The sequence below is a fragment of the Athene cunicularia genome (assembly GCF_003259725.1).
Source record: "Athene cunicularia isolate RWA chromosome 7 unlocalized genomic scaffold, athCun1 chr7_part1, whole genome shotgun sequence".
Classification (NCBI taxonomy): Eukaryota; Metazoa; Chordata; class Aves; order Strigiformes; family Strigidae; genus Athene; species Athene cunicularia.
In genome coordinates this window covers 11,652,324-11,675,706 of record NW_020799107.1, presented here as the reverse complement: position 1 = coordinate 11,675,706, position 23,383 = coordinate 11,652,324, and the positions used below count along the sequence as shown (strand labels likewise).

At 50.4% G+C, this 23,383-nt stretch overlaps 1 protein-coding gene across 1 annotated transcript; it reads right to left on the bottom strand.

Annotated features, from left to right (window-relative positions):
* Positions 1–4,084: 4,084 nt before the first annotated feature.
* LOC113482089 (aryl hydrocarbon receptor-like) lies at positions 4,085–19,096 on the bottom strand. The gene is made up of 10 exons (XM_026852421.1): positions 19,029–19,096; positions 17,544–17,673; positions 12,737–12,826; positions 11,658–11,781; positions 11,243–11,373; positions 10,211–10,413; positions 9,976–10,085; positions 9,545–9,686; positions 7,231–8,836; positions 4,085–5,724 (listed from the first exon to the last, which is right to left on the bottom strand). The coding sequence occupies exons 1-10, from the start codon at positions 19,094–19,096 to the stop codon at positions 5,569–5,571; spliced, it is 2,760 nt and encodes a 919-aa protein (XP_026708222.1). The 3' UTR covers positions 4,085–5,568.
* Positions 19,097–23,383: the final 4,287 nt, after the last annotated feature.

Sequence of the window (23,383 nt, the reverse complement as noted above, 5' to 3'; positions counted from 1 at the left end):
CAAAGTGAAAGGTGTGTCGGCTGTTCCCCAGGAACACACTAGTTAACTTTACACCCAGTGTCCCAGGTGTTCCAAGTCAGGATACAGCACCAGTCTGGGGCTCTCCTCTCGCCTGCCATGGGAGCTCAGCATGGCCCTGGCACCAAGCCGCAGCCAGCAAAGAGGACACGGGATAGGAGTGAACAAACCCCACCTCCCCATGTCCTTCTTCATCTCTATTTAATGCATAAACTATCAGAAAGTGTTCTGCTCTACTGCCCAGGGCTCCAACCCCCATGTATAATGGATGGTGCACGTAGGTGGTGTGGACAAACACCAGGCTGAGCTTTTATAAAAATATTTACCTTGCTCTCTGCTGCCTTGGGGCCCTGGGAGACATCTGCTCCTGGCCTCCATGATGCTGTCCGGGGACCGGTGCTTTCAGCCTCATGGATGCAGGCAGCATCAGGTGTCACCTCTCCTAGCTGGCTTAAGCCAGGAGCCTCATTTTTCTGCAGGCTGTGACTCAGAGACCCCTGCCTCGGCTAGCATCTGCTGCAGCTTTGGGAAAATGGTGGGCACAAAGGTAAAGGAGAAAGATGCAGAGGAAAAATGCTTTCCACCTCCCCCTTGTGCATGCCATTAAAAGTGCTAAATCTGCTCAGTTATAACCCAGCAGGGTGTGAATCAGGCCCCGACATTCTCACCACTGCTCCCAGGTCATCCGCATCCCCTGCTATGGGTGAGGGGACACCAGGGTCTGATCCTTGGAGGGCACAGGGCTCACCTAGGCTCAGCCCCTCCTTGCCACTGATGTCCATCTCCCTCTGTGAGGAGGCTGCATCTCCCCAGTGCGTGTGAGGCACCCAACTGAACCATAACTGGACTTTCTTAAGTCTTTGCTTGGGCTGTTCAAACATGAACTTGACTAACAATAAGTTCTCTTGGATCCTCACATAAGTCATGTATTTTTGGCTGCCCACAACCACATGGCAGAGTCAACAGCAGACCTGGGGCATGGAGGCAGAGCAGAGTGCATAGAGAGCGCAGGACTAGGAGTGTGTAGGTAAAGTGCTGGGTGTAGGACTTTCACCTCCCCAGTACAGCCGGAGCAAGGACACCCAAACACATTTTATCCTGCTGCGAGGAGGCTCAAGCCAGGAGGCACCACAGCTCTTCCTGCCCTTCCCCAGATGGACCCAAGCGCAGAGCCACACAAACATCCCGAAATCTCTCCATATACTTTTCTCACATCTTCCCCAGACTCATCCAGCTCTTCAGGGGTGAACACATCCCACGTGACAGTGCTCACCCCAGGTGTGCAAACAAGAGTGTAACAGTATATGTGCCTGATCCCCCTTTTCTACTGCCATGGATTGGGGCAGGCTGTGGGTGCCATGATGCTGAACAGTGGCTTCTCCTTTGCTGCAGCTCACACAAGAGGTTTTACTCCAGGCAGGCTCCCTCAGCTGGCCCAGTGTGTTGCAAATCATTGCCATAAAGCCCAGAGGAGGACAAGCAGCAGCTGGTGTGAGGATGGGCATGAATTATGGATGTGCTGGCCACCTTGAAGAGCAGAGGGCACCTGCTGCAGGGCACCTCTTGCTGCAGAGATGATGGCTTTTGCTCCACAGACCTCACAGAAACACAGCACCAGACAAATTGACGCCACATTTGAGTAAAGCACAGCGCCCTGGTGATAAAGCCAGGAGGGCTGTAGTTCTCCCTAGGTCTCTTTGGCTGTTCTTGGGGCTGTGGAGACAAGTGGCAAGGAAGAGGAGAAACCAATCAGGGTATATGGCATCGGTACGATTGACTGCATATCCAGGACCTGGCTCAAGAAGAAAGTTTTACTAGTGGTCAGGTTATTCTCAGCACGTGGCATTCAATGGACCACTAGAAGTGCATGGTGCTGCCCATAGCCAACTCATTAGGAAGAAAAAGAGAGAAAAAGCAGAGCAAAGCACAGAAACTCGTGAAGATCTAGTTCTCCCAGCATGTCTCCATCAAACTTGAGAAAAGTTACAATGTCATGGAAAAGCAGGTGCCAGGCAGGGGTGGGAATATGCTAAAATTTAATATTCAGAAAAAAACCCTCTGTTTTTTCTAATTTCCAGATTGAAAAAAACAATGCAGATTAAAAGTATCAGCTAGTTTGTCATAAAAGACACTTTATAATACATAAGCATTTTATAAATATATACATTTTATATTTCAATATGTCTCTAATTATGTTTTTTTAATATATACTAGGCTGCACAACTGATCTCACAGAAAACTGCACTTTTATCCCAAACCTGAGCAAAGCTCACATTTCAAACTGCTGTATGTGAGAGCTTTCCTGGGCCAGCCCAGAGGAAGCTTCTGGTTCTGTATACTGCAGATACTTTCTTAGATCAGATGGTCATGTGGGATGAACAAAAAGATCTCACAGAAGTCTGTTGTAACCACATGCTCACCCTTCTCCATCAAATTTCTTAGTTCATTTCAAACATGTTTCTGATGTTATTTTTAATGGGAAAAAAAAAAGAATAAAAACCACCCAAATTTTATTTTGCATAAAGACAACACTGCATAATAAGAGAAACCTTTTCATGTTAGAGCAACCAACTGCCCTTCTTGAGAACTTTCCCTGGTCCATATAAACTCAACTGACATGCTGGTCTCTGGTATCCCACCTGAGTCTTTCTAAATACTAGCAGAGTATTTGCTTTCTCCCCATTCCTTTAAAATCATCAGACACTCAGACCACCAGATCAGTGATTCTTTTCATATACCCCTGGGTACCAACTCTCCAAACCTACTGAGATTTAAATCTTTGTATGTCAGCTGACTTGCTTCTTTTAGAGACTGGGGTTCACCATCTCACCCTATCCACTTTCTCTCCACATTGCCTGTAGATTCCCAAGGGACAGAATGGGCACATGAAGTCTGCTTTCTCTAGACAGAAGTCACAATCTCCAGGCTGTCCCGAGAGCCTTCTGAAATGCCACATCCCCACAGTGTACCAACACCCACAACCCACCTTGAAGACCAGATGGTGTCACCCACTGGAGCTGGCCAAAGATGCTCCTGCAATAAAGGGACAATGCTCATGGACTGGCCAGGCAGCAGCTGTAGTACCCACCACATGGCCCAGGCCTGCTCAGCCCACCAACCTCTCCAGCACTGCATAAAGTACACTCCAGGTACTTATGGGGCTGCAGACATGCCCATGGAAGGAGCTGGAAGATGGGTGGGGTGCACCTGGCATCCCAAAGGCTGCGAGTGTTGCTGTGGTGGGGTGGCTGTGCTCCTGGCTGCCCGTCATCCCAACAATGGCTTCACCTTCAGCTCTTCCAGGCTACGTCTGACATGTGGCAGTCCCCAGCATCAGATAGGACAACAGGTCTGAACCAAAAGCAATTGCACACAGAGGAGATTTTCTTCTCCAGGGACTGAACATCACCCAGAAGCAGCTTTAATCTCCCTGAACAGAGGGCTTCTTACAGGCAGGGCTAGCAGGAACCAGAGCCTACAGCCCCAGCCTGACTACACACCAAACCCACATGCAAGCTCAACTGCCCCCTTCTTCAGCTATTCACAAAGGTTTCCAGGCTGGGCTCTCTCCACTGCATGACCTGGGCATACTCCCAGAAACAAGGAAAAGCAGGTACAACCTGTGAAAGCTCCTTTGCAGGAGCCTTTGAGGGGCTCTGGCTTACTCTGGTGGGGGAAATACACAGGAATGCACCTTGACTGCGCAGCTTGCAACTGCCTTCATCATACCAGCATGAGCCCAGCCTGCCTCTCTCACATGTGGCTGCTGCCCCAGTTCACCAGCGTCAAGACCTGGGCTCCAACACTGCAGCCAGCCAAACCTTGACATGCTTGAGACAGGGAAAAGACACACAACCAGCAAGGGAGATAACAGGGCCTGAGGTCCAAAAACATTTATTGAAATGAAAAGAATAGAAAGTTCACATGAAACCAAAGCCGGACATGCAGGAGGAAGGATGATGCTTTGTCAGGTTTCTTAAAGTGTCGCTGTATTTCCAATCTTCTGAACAGCCTATTTGTTCCATTCCATAGGATGCTACTTCAGGAAGGTACGAAGATTTTTTTCTCTCCACTGGAGTGGCATAAAAATAAATCTGTCAACTCGTATTATATACATACATATGGGCTGTGTTTATTTTATGTGGGAAAATATCACTCTATCAGTACTTAATTTTAAGTATCATTATACTTATCTTACTGAAAACTTTTTTTCTTTTTATACAGTAAATCTGAAATCTCCTAAGGTTAGGCAGCTCCACTATTTATCTTCAACCTTTTTAGGCACAGATGCTTATATGCCAGCCAGTTCTTGCTGTTTGAGAATGAGACCTGCTGCCTGTTCAGGTACCTCAGGACCCATCACCCAGAAGAACGAACTGCTTATCAGTCAAACTGGGCATATCACATAGAGCACAGCAAAACCCAGGGTGTTCGCTAGAGGAGCTCTAATCTGGATCCTATCAAATGGGAACATCTGGGACACAGAGAAACCTGGGGTGGAGAAGGACCAGTGCAACACAAAAACCCAAGTCAGGATTCACTTTCTTTATAAAACAGGCATTATCTGTACAATGTGGCCACAGCCACAAGCGCCTCGCTGAGATCGCAGGAAATTTAGAGGTGAAAACCTTTCTTGTCTTTTTTTTTTTGGATACAGAAGTCTTGCATCTGTGTTGGATCACGCATATAATTGCAAAGCTTTGGTAGAGCTGGAGGACATTAGCCATCAGAAACCCATCTGTCCTTTGGGGCAAGGGCTGCCCTGCACAGACACTGTCAGGGATTACCAAACCATGGGAGCCAAGTGACAGCCATGGAAGCAGCCTGGGTTTCCAAAAGCCTGGAAAATGCACCAAAGAAATGCATTCAGTTAACAGCAGAACTGCAAAGACTGGTGCAATGGAGAGCTCATTCCGTGGCTTCATGGCAAAGTGTGGGATTTGCCACACAAACATCACACCTTCAATACAGCAGCATGGCTGGCAATAGAGAGCAATCCTTTTTTTCTTTCCAGAGCAACAGATAGTCTCCAAATGCCATTTAAAAGACATAAAAGGCCCAAACATTTCAAAGCTGACTCAGTAAGATGCGCAGGCAGGATGGGCAGATGCTCACCCCACCAGGGAAACAAAAGCAAGGAGGTTGGGTGGGTAGGATGAGAGATGGCAAGTGCAAATGTTCTCCGAGATGCTCCAGTTGACCAAGAGCCACACAACTCTTGAACACCATGAGATAAAGATGAGGCTGCATGCACTGCCTGACCTGCACAGCAGCCCAGCCTGTTTCTGTGCCCTGGGGAAATCTGCCCTGTAGCTCTGCTGCTGGCTACAGAGACACTTCCGTGGGACCAGCACATGGAGCCTTGGCAGGGTATGATAATGGGAATTTGATAAAAATGTAATTAAAAAGCACAAAAAAAACACAGCTGAGCCAAAGCAACCAACATCAAGAGCAATGAATGGCAGGACATGTGTGGCAGGGGGAAGGTCGCAACTTGAAGGCAGCTCCTTCCCCAGGGAACAGTCCTGCTTTGTCCATTCCACTTCTCTCCTAGAGACAGAAGTCACCACTGGAGGCATGAGGGTGATCTGGCAGCGTTTCTGCCCGAGGGTGCGGCTGGCGGGAGGGAGGTAGGCTCCCCCCCAGCATCGGGCAGTCTCTGGAGAGTCCCACGGAAGAGATGGGCAAAACACAGCTGCTTTCAGCCTAGGAGAAGAGAGAGAGGAGAGAGTGTTGAGGCATTTTGCAGTGTTTTACTGGTACTGGTCAGGCTGAGGCCCAGAGGAGGCTGGCAGGAGGGGGAGGAGGTCTGTTCCAGCTCTACCACCCCCATGGTACAGCAGCTTAGCAGTAAACCCATACATGCACCCACACCTTCCCCCAGGTCCTTTCTTGCAGATGTCAACCTGTCACTTCATTGGCAAGAGGCTGCAAGTGCATAGAAGGCAAGTGCCTCCAACCCCCTCAGCTGGCCCTAATTTTCACCTACTGACTTGCTAATTGAGAACGCCTAACCAGGTGTCACAGCCCTGCAGCTCAATCATGTGCAGTAAATCACAGGGACCTGGACTGTATGTGAAGCAAGCACCTGGTCTTGCACCCTTGCTGCACTTCTGGCAAGCCAAAAGCATGCCAGCCGCATGAGGTGTCACCAAGCGCTAGAGATGTAGGACTAGTGAAGAACAGCCCTGACACAAGCTCCCAAACCCCTAGGCAGGACCAGAGTCAAGCTCTTCAACAAAGCTAGAAGGTGCCTGGTGTATCCAGTTAGAGGAGATGGAGAATGGCAGGACCTGAGGTGCCTTCAGGAAGAAGCAGAAGATGCTTTGACAGCATCTGATAGCCCCTGAGGTTAACATAGAGATCCCTATGAGACAGAAGGGTACTCTTCCAGTAGCAGATGATGTCTGGCACCAGGGATCAAGCTGCCCTAGGGACAGTAATTGCCAGGGCAGGGCTAGGTAAGTAGAGAGGAGGGACAGACCCACCCTAGACATCTCACCCTGCCTGGTAGTGCTGTGGACTGTGGAGGTATCACTGCAGAGATAGCCTCCTCCAGGACCTAGCCCATGCTACCAGTGCCAATATAGAAAGATGATGACCCTTACAGACATGCATGACATCTGCATCAGAGAGAGGGAAAAGGACCAGGCAGCTTTCACTCCCTATACCCTCCCTAGCAGCCCTGGTTTGGGCTGTTGGCCCCAGTCCCAGGGGAAACACTTGTGAGGACAGCCCCGAAGGGCACCGTGACACTCCAATACACTGCTGCAGGCATTGCCTAGTGATGCTGGAGGGCTAGCAGCATCCGGATGGGCTCTCAATAGCAGTTGTACACAGGGCAGGGGACACTTCCATAAAGGAAAGACCTTATGATAGAGATGATCTCACACATGCTTTGTACCACCTGTCAAAATTTACCAGTGCATGGCTGGAATTACTCCCTATACAGAAACGGCAGTTAAACAAACCATATGGAAATCAGATGCAGAGACAGCAACCTTCTAAAGGGAAGAACCCACACTCTGGTCTTTTGCTCTTCAACTCTTGGTGCAAAGAAAAGCTCCTGAAGTCTTTCTTTCTGGTTATGCACCAGCTAGAGCAAGGCAATTTCGCTTTACTGACCTGACAGTGCATGCCTCCCTGTACTGAGACCCCCAGGAAATACCAGCACAGAAAGTAGTGGGCATGAGAGTGGAGAAAGGCCCTTACCCTGTGCCTGCTCTCCTGGCTCAGTGTGGAGGAGTATGTCCTGTTCACGGGAGTCTCCAGTGGGCTGCTGATGCTCCCAAAGTGCCCTGCAGCTGAGCTCGGAAAAGGGGGCTGGGGCACAGAAGGAACAGGGCTCAGCTGCTTCTCGGAAATAAGCTGGTATGAGGAGGAGGGGAAAATACTGGAGTATGGAGCCATCTCTTCCTGTGATCTCCCATTGCTGGCAGCTTCCATACTGCTTAAGCCATTCAAGTTAAAGTGTACTGTCGGTGTGCCAGGCCCTGGACCCAAGCAGCCCTGGTGCTGGGAGATCAAGTCCTGGCTGATTCCATAAAAACCAGGCTGAGCTGGGGACCCCAGGAGTGGGGAAACATAGTCCTGCCATGGGCTGGTGCTGCTGCTGGGAAGGTGTGGAGCAGAGTCAGGGCTGTGGCCACACAACCCATTCATCAGCAAGTGACGCTGTTTTGGCTGCCTGGGTGGCCCCACGGGTTCCTGGCACTGGCCAGGCAGGAAGAAGGACCGGTGAGCATCCTCTTGGGCAGGGTGCATGGCTGGGAAGTCACCCTCCAGCTGCTGATCCTGGCGTGGATCCTGCGGGCAGGGGACTTCTGTGGGTGAGCCAGGCACCTTGTCCCACAGGGTGCCCCGTGCCGGCTGGAGGAAGCAGAGAAGACCCTCCTCCCCAGCTGGCCTCCACTGCAAGCCATTGGACAGCTCTTCTTCCTCATCCAGCTCCAGCAGCAGCGGAGGCGGCTGCCCCAGCACGGCATGGAGGGGCTGTTCCCACAGCGGAACAGGGGGCTGGCCTGAGGCAACGCTGGCCTGCACCGCAGGCTGGGGCAGGTACTTCGAGTCCTCATTCTCCACATGGTCCTGGTATGTAGCAGTGTCTCCACCTGGGCTCAGGGATGTGCCTGGCAGGGGACAGACCTGTTGTCCTCCCTCATGCTTGTTCACCAGAGTGGTGTGGATGTACGAGAGAATCTCATTGCTGGTGAAGCAGTCGTTCAAGGATGGGGTGTGGTCAGAGTCCATATTGACCATCACCATTTTCTCATCCAGGAGCAGGAGCTCCAGGTCCTCAGCGTTCAACCCCAGGCCCTCCAGTGCACTGAAGAGCTCATTGTTGGAACAGTTCTCATCACTCTTAATTGACAGCGAATCCAGGGTGGCCAAGAGAGGGTCCTCCTGCTGCAAATCCACCAGCTCACCTTTGAGGATGTTCCCCCTTGAAGAAACTGGAGCAGCACCCATACTCCAGGCATCTCTTCCTGCATCCAGAATGGACACGTTCTCGAGATGGTCCATGAAACTGCTGCTGAAGGAGTGGTTAGGTGTGGGAGCCGGATAGGACATGTACACCGCCTTGTCCTGTTGCATCACAGCGCCCAGCAGAGAACTGGGGTCAATGCCATTCTTCTGGGAGCACCCTCCATGGCTGTGGGAGGTCTTCTTGGACTTGCTGGTTTTCCCTTTACTCTGGAAAGGGTCAGGGAAGCCCGGGAGAGGGTAAGCGCTTTGGTATAAGAGCGCCTCTCCTGTAGCAAAGGTAAAGGGAAGATGCATGGACCGTTTCCGAAGGTGCTCTCCTCCTTCTTCATCTCTGCAGGGCAAGAAGAGGAAACTGTCTCTTGCATGTGCACAAACACACCCCACTAAGTGCTTCTGCAATGGGTAACTGTGATGTCTACATGCCAAAGCCCCTTTGCTATGACCAGCATGAGGATTGTACCAAGCAGAACCACACAGTTATATATATTTACATATATGTTTACATACAAGTACAAATATACATATTTTTATATGTACGTACACATAAAAACATACCTTTAGCCTAACCAAGAGGATACTTAAAATGCAAAGGGTAACAGAGCTCTGCCTGACAGCAGTCACATCTTTGCCTTGCTCATCCGTGCTGCAGCCACCCTTTAGGACAAGGATGTTGGGCTGTGCCATACAGCAGCCACATTAGATGTCTTTGCTGTTCCTGCACCCCTGTGTCCCTACAGCTGCTGGAGAGCAGTCACCAGTCTCCCCAGGGTAAGTCTGGGGCAGTGCCCAGGGAAGTGGGGCAGGGATGTGAGGTGCAGGGCACTGCTCAGTGCTCTCCCATACTTGCAGGGTGGCCTTGCAGAGGGGGATGTGGCTGAACAGCATCACAGCACAGTATCTGATGGCTGCTCCTTTAAAAGGCACAAGAAGCAATGAAGAATCAAACATCCTGCCCTGCTCAGGAAGTCCCAGAGCCCACACCAATGGAAAAAGCCGGCCTGTCCCCACCCTAGCCTGTGCTGACCCAGATGGCACTTACATGAGGGGTCTCTGTGTGACAATGATGTACTCAGGCTTTCCATTCTTGTAGACGAGCCGTGCATTGGCCTGCACCCACTTCCAGCGATTCTCCTTTGTCAGCAGGCGGAAGACTGTCAGGCCACTCTCCCCTGTCTTCATCACTGCCAGAAGGAAGCATGTGTGCCGAGGGCTGTCAGCATGTCACCAGAGGCAGGGCTGCCTCCAGCGACACTGCCATTTCCAGCCAGGAAAAGCAGGTAGTCACAGCAGTAGCATGGCTGGCACACACAGGGGACGCCATCTCAGCTAAACACCCCTCACTACACCCCACCCCAAGCTCCCTACAGCAGCAAGAACATCACAGTAAAGCATGAAGCAAAGCAGAGCCCAGCAGCTCTTTCCCCATAGGATGCTTAGAGGTGGGCACAAGTGACCAGGGAAGGGACTTACTCCTGACGTGGTTCTCAGCACAGTACAGCATGTCGGCAGCATGGATGAACTGGTAGCCAGTGCCACACATCCGCAGCTCTGCCTCAGTGTAGCCCAAAACGATCTTCCCCCTGTGGAAGGCCGAGAACACACCCCACTCAGAGGCAGAGCCAGGGTGGGACATCACCCAGGCAGGGTATGGCATGGCACACTGGAAGCCCACAGCATCACCCCTCAGATCAGCTCTGCTGCTTACTTGGCATCGCATGCCAAGGGGGTGAAGTCCAGCTTGTGCTTTGTCCTGAAGATCATGTTCTTGGTTCGGATCTGCAGGATGGATGGTGGCTGCAAGGGTGTGGAGATAGCGAAGAGAGCGAGCTGGGGTGGCAGTGCAGATCCGTCTTCAGACCTTTTGTTCTGTCCATGAAGGAATTTCAGCCTGCCTTGAAGGTTTAAAGCCTGGGAAGAGAAGTAAAGTTTGGTGTCACACAGAAAATTGGATGGAGAGAGAAGAGGAGAAGAGCTGCATGGAAAGCAAGCCATCTCTCTGTAGCTTTGATGCAAATAATTCCTCGTGACTTGTCCCTTGCGACTTCATGCTCCCCACTAAAATAAGAGAGAGGATCAAAGGGATGCTACACTGAGTTCCATGCAGCAGCAGCCCACTGCTTTCTCCCCCTGCAGCTGCTCACTGCTGGCCCAGGGCTCAGGCACATGGTGGCTGCAGGACCAAGCACATGCTGCAGCTCCATCAGAGCATCACACAATACATGAGCTGCTTTGCATTTTAACTGAGCTGTATCACAGCCCCATCAGGGATTGTAACATTGCTTCTAAACAAGGGACAGTTAGGGCTCTTTGTACCAAGTTTCCAGACTAAAGTGGGATGAGAGAGAGAAGCACAGTCATTACACCTGTGGTTATGAAGGTAAGAACCCCATTAACTGGCAGAAGAGAGAAAGAGGGATGAACACCACCTACTTGGTCTTAAGACAAGACTTTAGCACAAAAACCTAGCAAAACATGTGAAGGAAAAGCACTTTTGTTCAACATTCAGCATCTGTGAGAGGAGAGGAACAAAACCTACACAGAGAGGTTGTAGTTACAGACCAAACCTATGAAAAACAGCAGAAATATCTCCATATTGAGACAGGCAGTTGCTGCACGTGGCAGAAATGAGTGCTGGGTCTTTCAAGGCCAACTTTTATGCTTCAGTAGTGGCATGAACCCCTCGGGGTGAGCCTGCACCTCTCTTGTTGTGGAGGTCACTGCGTGGGTCTGTACTCACCAGGAAGCCAGAGGAATTATCCAGGAGGCAGCGAAAACGGCACACAAAGCTCCTTTCCAGAAAGGAGGAGTTTTCTGGGGGCAGCTGATTAGGCTTGTAGGCAACAGCAGAAGAGCAGAGACCCTTCCCTGCTGTGGGAAAGAGGGACAGAGAGGAGCAAGCAAGGATCTCCCCTCAGCGAGGGTTGGAGGTTCCTTGAAAGGGCTGGAGGTCCCCAGCATGGGGCACTGCAGCGGTTTCCAGAGCACAGCAACAGAAACTCGGGGAAAGCCACAATGTTTGGATGAAGCCATGGCTTGAGCCACTGGGACACAAGCCCCATACAAGCGGCGTCAGGGACTTGGGCTCCCCAGCGTAGGCAGGGAGCTACACATCTTGTGTCAACCAGGCTGCCTGGCTTCCAGACTGTGTTTACCTTCTGGAGAAGGCTCACCCTCGGGAACGTGGGGTGGGTTGAGGGCCCAGTGGAGGTTGCGTCTGAATTCCTGTTGGTCCTCGGTGTGGATCAGCTCAAAGACGCTCTGGTGCATGACATCTGTCTAGAGGAAGAAAATAATGCATGAGCTCTGCAGCCTGTCCCCAGGTGCTGGTTTTCACATCCCGCCTGGAAACAGCCTGTCACAGCCCTGATTTGCCATATCTTACCCAATTTCCCCGGTGCTCAACTAGGTCCCTGGCTGAATGGAGCTGGATACCTTCCACCACAGTTGATGCTCATGGCAACATACAGCACATATGGCTTTAAGGACCCTTTACTCATGTTGGTCCAGACCTCCCTCCATCCTAAAGAGCGACTAGCATCAGCAATACGTCTCCCCTCTGACATGCTCGTCCCTGTAACATGGTGTCCTTTGAAATCTGAGCGCTGATCACTCAGATCAGAGTGAGAAAACATCGAGAGGAAAACATTGGTTTGAGAACAAAACAGCAGCAAAGCCACTCCATCCCTACCACTGTTCCCGAGAGAACAAGACACCTGCTCCTGGACTTGCTCCCTCTGCCTAGGAGGACAGAACTCATCTACCCGAGATGTTGGGGAAAGCCAGCAGTGTGGGAGCAACACCAAACCACAGTAATTTAAGGATTGTAGATTAAGTCCCACTTCCCTGTAAATCTGACCTAGTACCTTCAAGCATTGGAGCCTTATGGGATTTAACACCCAGAGGAGTGGCTGCCCAAAGGCAAACTGGGCAGAGAACCGCAGACATCTTAGCATGGCATTGCACAACGGGGCCATGAACCTCATAGCCTGTCAGTGTGGCTGGTGGAAACCATCTGTGGACTAGTGAAGTTGCTTTGATGCCTCCCAGCGACCACGTCTGGCAACACAGGGTCCAAATTCACAAGACCAAGGAAAAGCCCCATGCAGCCCCACTGAGACCCTGTGATCCCCGCAGAACTTCATTCTTGCAAGGAACTTGGGGCTCTTCTCCACCATCAAGGAAAAACCCACCCTGCAAACCCATCACAGTGAGTCAAAGGTGTCCCACCAACCTGGTGAAATCCCAGATAGTCCTGAATCGTATGTGAGGAGTAAAATATCAGTCCTTCTGATGTCACCACCAGCACGAAGCCATTGAGCGCCTAGGGTAGAGAGAAAATCAACAGGTACATGTCATGCTCACATCACCCTTTTCTAGCAGGGCAGTGAGTTCCATTCTGCTTGGACACTGGTCACCCAAGTCCTGGCACGTCTAGCAGCTAGCAGGCAGCTGAGCCACTGCCCCACCAAGAGAAAGGTGCAGGCAGGAGATAAAGCATGGGAAGACCTGGAAGGAAAGGAAGCCCTCTCCAATGGCATCTTGCTGTTGTAACACTGAGTACTGCCCTGGATCTCACCAAATCCTCTGATGCACTGTTCAAGCAGCTCCTTGGTTTTATACCCTTCCTGCAAGATGGGGTCAGCACCAGAGACCTCCATCCTTGCAACTGCCTCTACCTTGCTGTGGTGCCAAAGCACATGCACCTAAACCACAGGTTTTTGCAGACCTGATGAGCCTGCTTTACCTAGCAGAGGTCAAAGCCTGCAGCTCATTCTCAGATTTTCCTCCACTCTGCCTTGCTTGAGTAAACAGCAACTGAAGACTGGCTGGAGAAAAACAGGGATCAACGCCAGCAGAGATGTGCTCACCAAGAAAACAGATGGTACCTTCTGCTGATTTTCTCTGAGGTCATGTAGCTCTTCTGTACAGCTGCCCAAGCATATCCTAATCCAGACTGATGGAAAACTTTGCATCCATCCCAGAAGAATTTGCTCAGACTCAGATTTGGACATTTATACTTATCCTATTTGAAGAGCAAATTAAAATCTTGGAACTGATTGCAGAATGGAACTGGATGCCATCAGGACCTGGTTCATTCTGCTATTCTGGCAGAAACAAGCCTTTCTGACAATCTTGAATCAAAACAGTATTTTATGTCAGCTGCATTTAATGTTGACCCACATCTACCTGGTCAGCTCTGCTCATATAGTTCCCACTCTCCTGACAGCACAGGAGAGTCTTGGCAGCTGTGTGTGGCTTAGGACAGTGTGAGGCTGAAAAAGCTGGGGGATGTTCAGTGGACAGCAAACCCACCACAGATCACTGCATCCTGCAGCACTGGCTGGGCATTCCCTGCTGCTGCTTGGCCCATGGGGATGGGGATACTCCTGCTGGTTTGAGAGAAACCTGCCCAGCTCCTGGCCTTGTTTGCATCCCTCCTGTCCTCCCCTGGTACCAGAGGAGAGGCCTGGAGAAGGACTATGGTGCACCTGCCTGGGTTGTCCATGGGCAAGGAACAAGGCCTAGTAAGGTGGTGTCTCCACTGCCCGCTCCCTCCTCCTGCATCACACCCTGTGGTTGAGGTGGCCAGCCCAGCTTTGCAAAGAGCCTTAACTAGTGAGAATGGAAAAGGTGAAAGCTTAAGCATAAGAGTTTGGTTTTTGAAACCATAGCAAAACCCATCTGATTTCTAAAAAGCTATTTTCTTCCAAAGCAGGAGGGATGACAGGCTGAGTTTGGTCCCTGGACTTGGGGGAAAGCCAGAGAATCACTGGTTAACCTCAAAGTACCTTTTCCTTTTGACAAATGTGTAGTTCACCCCAAACTCACACCCAGCAACAACCTGCTGCAAGGCACTCATCCAACCTGCACAGCACCATCCTTCCAGATGTTCATGGTGGGAAGGGATGTCTGCAGCCACCTGTGCCTGGGATTGCACACTAGCGACGAGATGCTCCCAGCCATGCTCCTCTTCCTCTGGAGCTCTTTCTCTGAGTGGGGTACAGATTTACACAGTGCTAACAGCCTGTCCTGGAGCATGTGCTCATTTGTGCATGCCCTCTGCCCAGACAGGCTGAATACTGTGCTCTGTTTTCACAAAATAAATACTTAAGCATCTTTGCCCATGCAGGGTTGAAGCACTAAGCCCTCCCCACAGAAAAGAGCAAATGCAGCCATCAATCTGAAATTTCCAATGCATTTTTAATGTTACACAACTTACATATTTTACAGTTCACTGGCCCTTCCATCCTCTCCTTGAGCTCCAGGACTGCAAAGTCAACATCCAAGGGAGCACTGCATTTCCCAGCAGGAATGGGCTGAGCTGCTCAGAGCCTCTGTCTTCCTCAAGAGGGGCTCACTTCTACCAGCTTAATAAATTTACGAAGTAATTTGTGTGTTTTCTTTGAGCCAGAAGCCCCAGGGCTGGCAGGACAGGACATAGGAGAAGGGACCAGGGTGCTGGCTGACAGTGTCCTTTGCACCTGGACATCCATGAAGATTAGAAGGTGCCAAGGAGCTTCCCTAACAGTTTGGGAGTGCAGATGATGTCCAGGAGCCCTGGTTTTTCATCTCTGCTCTCTGGCACCAGGCAGGACCTGATACACAGAACAACATTGCTAACATAGACCCTGGAAGGATCCAGGGGAGTACCCCTAAGTGCTCCAGGCAGGCACTGCACCAACCTTTGCCAACGACGGGGGGCAAACCTCTGGCACAGAGCCCAGTGCTTTGAAGACCTTGTCATTACCTTGCTAGGGCTGGAAGCAGGCCCACAGGAATGTCCTCCCGACCCCAAGTGATAGGCATCTCTCTGTGACTCAGTTTCTCCAGCTCTGAAAAGATCCCAGTAGACTTCCAGTAAACACCTTCAAGCCCATGGTGCCGCCTAAGAGCAAGGGCCATGAAAACCCAAGAAAATTACCAGCTTAGCTCCCCAGAAGCTGAACAGCTTTCACTGCTGTGACAGCACCACCTGGCCACCCCTCCCTAAGGGCAACAGGTCCCCATGTGGAAAGCCCTTCCACCTCGAAGCAGGAGCCCTCTAGAAGGCAGGGGTCCTCCCGCAGTGCTGACCCCAGAAGCCCTATGGCTGTCTGAAGCCAAACCCACCCTGTACCACTAACCTGCTGCAGGCAGGGAAGCCACAGTAGACAGCCCTGGCCTGCTTCCCCCACTTAGTAATGTATAGACATCAGGATTAATTAGGGTCTAGCGTGTAGTCTCGGCCAAGTCCAGCTATTGTTGCTGCCAACTCCTGTTTGATTGTCCAGGTCAGTGTTTCTCCCCCCTCTCCTTCCCTTTATTCTGGGCACAAATGCTCTCTCTATTTACTGGGGTTGATCTCAGTGTGTGGGAATCTGCTGCAGAGGTTAATTAGTGCTGCCAAATGCACTTTAACCCTTTGAGCAGTTTCAGAGGCATTGCTCTGCCATGGCAGGAGCAGGCAACATCTTGCAGCACTTTGTCCTTCCCTAACTGCACTGACCAGCAGGCAGGTTTAATACCCTGCAGCCAGCAATGCGTACCTGCAGTGCTGTGCACCTGGGCAGAGGCATTCCACCCAGTTCTCAGCCTTCCTAAGGTCTTAATCCCTTTAGAGCTATTTTCATGCTTACCACCAGTTTAAGATAACTTCCTCTGCTGAGACTCTGCTGGAGAGAGCCTTACTGGAAAAGGACAGACCAAAAAAAGTAAGGCTGGAAAATTAGAGGGGAAGGGAAGAATCAGGGTGAACCAAGAGATGAGGCAAAGAAAGTCTGAATGTCAAAGGTGACAGTCAGGGTGAAAGTAATTTTATAAACATGTAGGAGCATTTCCTTGGGGGACAGATGCATGTCCTGAGCCCCTGCCAAATTCAGTATCATGCAGACAGACCCCTGGGAGACCCAAACCTAAACCCAGAGCTTTTAACAGACAGCTTGGTATCTCCAAAATGATGGCATCAAACTCTGGGTGGAGTTGATGAGCAGGACATCAATCCCCAGCAATCTCTGCTGAGCATGGTTTTGTTATATCCACAGCAGAAAACCCTCAGGTTTTGATTATTAACCAAGCTGGCTTTAGCATTTCCCTCACTAGACACTGGGATCCTGGCTCCTCAGCTCTCAATTAGTTACACTTACTGCTGAGTGAGCTTTTGGATAGGAGTTGGGGCTGACCAGCATGCTCACCCCACTTTGGACAACAGCCAGGCAGGGGACAGTGCTGCAGCCTGTGCCTGGGTGCCAGGCGGGGAGGGAAGACCTACGTCCTCACAGGACCTCACGCTGCTGGAGCCTGACCTCTTCCATTTCACTCTGCACAGTCTGTAGACATAAGGTCATCTCCCGGCATCTCTGACTAAACCAAGGAATCTGCAGGCTCAGCCCAACCATGCTCCAGCATCACCAGCATTGCCTCCAGCATCACCAAAGGAGACAACTATATGCCTCTTGCAGAGCTCCCGGAATACAACCATGTGCCCTGTGTTTATGGGCGGAGCATATGGCCCATCAGCACCTGTGTACTCAAGTGTTGTGCATCACTGCCTGAAAATCAGGGAAGACTTCCATAACATTCTCTTCCCTGTTTTCACTGGTGTTTGGACAACATCCCCAAGTTCGGACCAGTGTGCCCATGTTGAAAACCACACTCAAAACGTCTTGCTCTGCTTGGCTCCTCTGTTACACCCATGGCCCATTTACAAGGGCAGAGAAGCAGTAAAGCTGAATCTTCATGCTCAGAAATTCAGCACTGCTTCCACCAAGGTGGAGAGTTTCTTACGGACAGTTTACAGATAGCAATTTTCTCCAGGAAGGATGGGAAAAGGAGGGGAGAACAACACAGTTTCTGCCCCAGAGACCTGAACAGGTCTTAAACCTGTACTTAGTCAGAAGCAATGTGAGCTACACCACATGAAATCACTGCTTCACCAAAACATCCTGCAATCAATAACAGGTCTGTTCTTTGGGTAAAATTCAAAGAAGCTAGAAAGGGGACAAGAGGAAAATCCCTTAAAGGCATCTGCCAGGGGGAGGTGGCCAGTGAGGAGCACTAACCTGTAGGAGCAGCTCGCCCTCCGGTACTGCTGCTGAGCCCAGAGCTGGTCTGTTGCCGCTGTCTCCATCCCTCTCCACTTCTTTGGCACCGTGATTCTTTAGAGCAACTGCATGAAGCAAAGGGAAGGGACTTCAGTGCTGCAGTAACACGCGCAAGCCACCATCATGAATGTCCAAAGTGTGGACCTGGCTGCAAAGCTGGACAATGCTGTGCCAGGAGACGCTGTGATATAGTCAGCCCTTTGCTTCACCCCTCAAAAGAGCTGATTTTAACAGAACATTTCCCCACCCCCAATACTCTCAACTTTCACACACAGCCCTTCCCTTTTTTTTTTCCCCTCTCCCCATGACCTTTAACAACCTACAAATATAGAGCAGTTAAAACCAGGGGTCATTAAAGCAGATAGGCATCAGCACGTAGTACAAAAGGATGTGCTTAGTGAGCTCACCAGCTGGAAATATCTCTTATCATTTAGCAGTAGCAACCATGGAGGTCCCCAGTCCCGATCTGGACCCAGAGTCAATGCCTTACACCACTCCTTGCAAACACTAAGAGCCAGCCCTTGGTGCCACACCGTGTCCACCCCACTGGCTCTCAGGGTATGGCAGCAGCTCTGCTCTTGCTGGGGGAGTCACCACACCGAGCATTTCTTTGCAGTGCTGAACTAGAACGGATCTGCTCATGCATGCTCTGACTCTGCAAAGGACAGCAGACCAACAGCAGTAAAAGTCTGCCTTACACAAAAAGCACTGTAGCAAACCCCACTCTTCCAGGGTAAAGAATAAGCCATTTCGAAGGGTCCAATCCAGATAGCCCTGTCAATGATGTCTCACTACAGTTCAGCAACATAGGGGGTTTATTCAATCAAATTAAGGCAAGCCACGGCTCACAGTGGGAGAAAAACAACATGGGAAGACATACACAGACACTCGAGATCACAGGCATCCTAACAGTGATTGATGCACAATAAATATGGATGAGGAAATCTGTCACTCAGTTTAACTAAAAGGTGTATCTGTGAATTTTGTACTTTACTCCTCAAGAGGACAAATCCTGGGGATATTTTAGGGTGGATAATATTTAAAGATTAAGATGACAGCAAGCCTGTGTATGGCAGGCCTGCCCAGGAAACAGTGGAGATTGCAGCCAAGCTTCTTGTGAGCATCATGAGGACAGAGGACAGCATTTGGCTGCTGCTAAAAGGCTGCTGCTCCCACCAGCACCTGTGAGGAAAGATGTGAGGCACCAGTAGCAGCTACCACTGCATCCTGCCTGGTGCACTCCCTCGCTCCTGCTCAAAGCAAGCAAAAGCACTTTTGAACTTGCCTTTCCCAGTTCCTGTGCTACACGTGCCAAGGAGCTGCCATGCTCAGATGTGACAAGAGCATCAAGTGGACCCTGGAAATAATTTAACACTCCATAAAGCTGTCAGCAGGAGCAAAGCCACGAGCCAAGACAGCAGCAAGTCAGAAGGCACAACACACCAGCCTTCTGTAATACTCGGCTCGCCTTGTGCGTTGCCACAGTGGCTGCTGAAACTCAGCTCCTCCATCCACGTGGAGCAGATTCTGAAGGACCTCGGTGCCTGCATGTAGAAGCTTGCAGGGGAGCAGCTTCTCAGCCACTGCAAAAGGCAGATGCTCTAGATGCATCTCTGAGCCTTCCAGGACCACAAGGTCTGAAGCTGAACCCAGCAGCACCCATGTTCACAGAGCAGCCATGAGCAGAGGGACTGGTTCAGTCTCCAAAGCGGTCTTCCCATCTATCAGCATTTCTCTGCTGGGAAGCCAAGCATGTAGCAAAGGCAGGCTGCCCAATCTTCCACTGCCAGGGCTCACCATCCACCTCAAAGTCCTCTGCGTCCTCAGTAGGCATTTGCCAAGCAGTGGCTTGCAGGTGGGTTGGAACAAGGAAGGATGCTGTGGTCTGCAGAGCCTCACCGGTATGCACATGACATGAGGCTCTGGGGCCAAAACGTTCTTCCACCAGACACAGGACTACTCCAAAGACTGACTGCTCCATAGCCAAATGTAAAGCACATCCCAGTTCTAATATTGCTTTTAATTAAAAGAAACAAAACTGATATGGCATCAAAATCTCTGCTTCTGGGAGGTCCTGGAAACTCCCCTGAGGTTCAGCCTGCACAGATTATTTCAGGAGCTATTTGAACTGAGGGGTGGACAGCCTGGGATTAAGGTTACAGCACATCTTTGAACAACAGCAGGTCGATCCTGAGCATGCTGAGGCGGACATGCACACACTGCCATGTCCTGACTGCCCCCTGACCCTGAACTCCATCCCGCTGTGAGCACTGCTGCCCAGGGACTGCAGGGCACAAAGTCCTGGGCACAGGCAGGCCATCGGGCAGAGCAGCCTGCAAGCACAGTGGCTGCAACACCAAGGCAGGTCCTGTGGCAGGGATGGAGCAGGCTTCCAGCAGCGACTTTCCAGCAACTTGCTTTTCTGATCCCTGGGAGCAAAATGTAGGAGCCATGAATTATTAAAAGTCTTCAGTCCTCCTCTGCTAGCTTCCAGACTGCTGCGCCAGAGGTGAAAGATAAAAATAAACCTGGGTAATAGAAGAGCAGCCAAAGTGTGTTGCCCTCTACTCAGAGGTCTGATTTGATATTTCCCTGCAAAAAGAAAATTTGATCACAACCACTGCCTAAAAATAGACTTTGCTATCATCATCTGGGCTGCTCCTAGGATGTGGGGCCAGAGGAAACACAAGTTAAAATCAGAGGATGGCCCCGTGGGGGTTTTCCCGTGACCTTTGCCAAACAGCATGTTTTCTATCCAAGCCACCCAAGGAACTCCAAAGATGACCTGCTCTTGGCTGCAGACATCTCAGGCTGGCCTCCCGCCTGGTGTCCCTCGGCTTTGTCTCTCCATAAATAGCCCCGCGCAGCCCCTCGGGTCAGCAATTCAGCAGAACTGTCACAGCGCATCAGCCTGACAGAGCGGAGACGAGGCAGAGAGCGCTGCAGCATCTTCCCCTCCTGCCCAGCTACCCTGGGGAAGGGTAAGGCAGGAACAGGGTGAGCTCAGCACCGGGGGAAAGGTGGCCTTCCCAACACAGCACTTGTCTTCATCTTGGGCAGGGAGACAAGGTGCAGCCTTCACCCTTGCTGTGTTAACTGGGGACAGGCATTTGCAGAGAAGAAAAAGAAATATTAAAAAAAAGGAGAGAACTGTTTTTTCCTGGGCTCCCTCACTCCAGCCACTAGCAATACCTTTACTGCTGGCAGCTGTGGAAGAAGGAAAGTGAGGAGAGAGAAGCTGGTCACCTGAAAGCAGCAAGGCTTGCACGTTATTCCTGCTATTTCTTCAAAGAAAACTAAAAAATAGTTTCTGCCAGGACCCACAGGCTATTTTACCATAAAAAAGGCTTTTAGCTGAGAAGAAAATCTGTCCCTGCCTGGACTCATCTCTGAGGAATGAGTTCCCTGCTGGCATCTGCCTCCCCACAGGAGGAGGATGCTTTCTGCACGGTGGCTGTCCTTGTGCCCATGTATCCGCATTGCTGGCCAGGTCCCCGCTGCCCCCTGGGGAGCAGAGGGCCAGGGGGCCAACGGGGGTGGGTTTCCTCCCTCCATCTCCAGGACAGCAGTGCCCAGCCTGGGAAGCTGTTTCACATGATGCTGAAGGGACACCTCGCCGCCTACCAGGTTTGCCCGTGAACTCCTGAACCTTCCAGAGCTTTGCAGACCTGAGAAATCTCTATACCGCCAAGTGGGTATTAAGATTTTTGAGAGGATATCCCCCAGCCCCCTTCCCTCCACATGGCAAAACCTCCAAGTGGGAGCAAAGTTTTGCATTTGCCACTGATTGTGAAGGAGGAAAACAACACAACTCGGCCCCACACCCACTCCAGATGTTGATGCAGGAGAAGCAGCAGAAGGAAACCCAACAGTTTCGTGGCTCTTCAAGAGCAGCAAGAGGTTGTGTTTCCCCACCACTGCTTGGGATTTAAAGGAGGTGAGGAAATGCTGAATCCAGCTGCAAGTGATGGCAGGGACACCTGTGTGGCAATTATTAGTCTGAGCAGGTCTTGGGTGGGGAGAGAGGAGTTTTGGTAATGGTGCTCCCTGAAAGCATTCTGCCATAGGGCTCAGTGCCCCAGTGTGCATCAGTCACTCCCTAGGGGAAGGAGAGATTTGTTGAATTATTTATGAATTAAATTGCCTTCTATCCACCTATCTCTTTCTGCCATTTGTGTCAGGTCCTTGAAAAGCAGGTCTTCTACTCACAGGGAAGTAAAAATCTTACCAGAAGGTATCTCCAGGTCTTCCTTTCCCACCCACCTCTCCAGCTCTGAGATGTTTATGGGCAGAGGATCCTGCAGCTCTGCTGCTTGATATATAAACCCTCACATTAAATAACCCCTCAAAATTGTTTTCCTGCACTTTGTTGCAAAAAAGCAGCAAAATATTGGAAACTAAGAAAAAATCCTCTTTGGATTCCTTTTGAATAAACTGAGGTTGTTTCATTTTTAATTTAAATTTTTAATCTAGAAGTGTCATTTAAACAGAAAAATGGTATCTTCCCAGTCAGGATGATACTTTCCTTTTAAAATAAGTAAGTAAAGGGGTTCCCCTACTGTAAGAAAAAAACTTTGCTGATGAGCTCACACAGATCCCAGGTAGGAGGAAGGTGACACCTGCCACAACCTGCCAGCAGCATGGGAGCAGGCAAGTTCCCTTCCCTGCCACAGCAGCCTCAGGTTGCCCGTATCAGATATCACATATCTCCCTCTTCCCTTGGCTTGGCAGGGTCTTCCCCCAGTAACAAGGACTTCCACTGCCCAGGGCACTGCTGGGGAGATCCTCCCAGACCTGCCACATCCACCTACAAGAGCAAGCATGTCCACCCAAGAGAGCCAAGGAAGAGTCCAGCTTTCTCCCTCTATCATAACACACAAATTCTGCAACGCTCCAGTAAAACCAGCACAAGACCTTTCATTTCCACTGGTAGGAACCCATCAGGTGACACAGCCATGGCTCAGCAGGAGCATGCAATGCAGAGAACAACAGCATGATGCTAAGGGAGCAAAATTTGGCCCAAATATCTTCTTGATGGACACGCTCAAACTGGTGGAAAGCTAAATTGCTGTTGTGAAGGCAGGTGAAGCTCCTCTCTGGTTTCTCCGATGGCATCTATGCTGTCAGCATGCCAAATCTGATCATTTAATCCACATGTTTTACAGCAAGCTTACACACCTCCAACTATTTTGAGAAGCAAAGAACAGGAGCATGCACTTAGTAAAGTATATCCTATTCTGTTTTGTTTTGTTTTTTTCCTTGTGGAACATGAAATGAGCCCTTCCTAGACAATGCAAAATTGCTCACTTCCACGTACAAGGTGGACTCAGTGGATGTAGCCGGCAGCTCCTCTGAAATGCATGAGAAGGGAAGAGCATCACAGAAACAGTGAGAGAAGCAGGACAAGATTTGCTGAAACTAAGTAGCAGATCTGTCTCCTCCCCAGCTTGCCAAACCATCAGTTCATTTCTCAGCGCTGAGCTGTACAGAACCCATTTTTTAGCAATTGGCAAATACTTATTGAGTTTCCCACTGCTTACTCATAACGGATACTACAGTTTTACTTACCATTTCATAATACCTGCCACAGCTCCCTGTTGACACAAATTTCATTAAATAGATGAATTATTTATTCCTTGCCTGAACAGTGTGGATACACCACCTTCCATGAACATGTGTGGTGAATAATGGATGTCCTGTTAAAAGATCTAATTGAACTTTTAAAAGCAAGGAGGCCTTGACTACACTTAGCTTTCCGTTGTGTCACTGAACGCACTTGAGTCTCAAAGGGAGAAGCA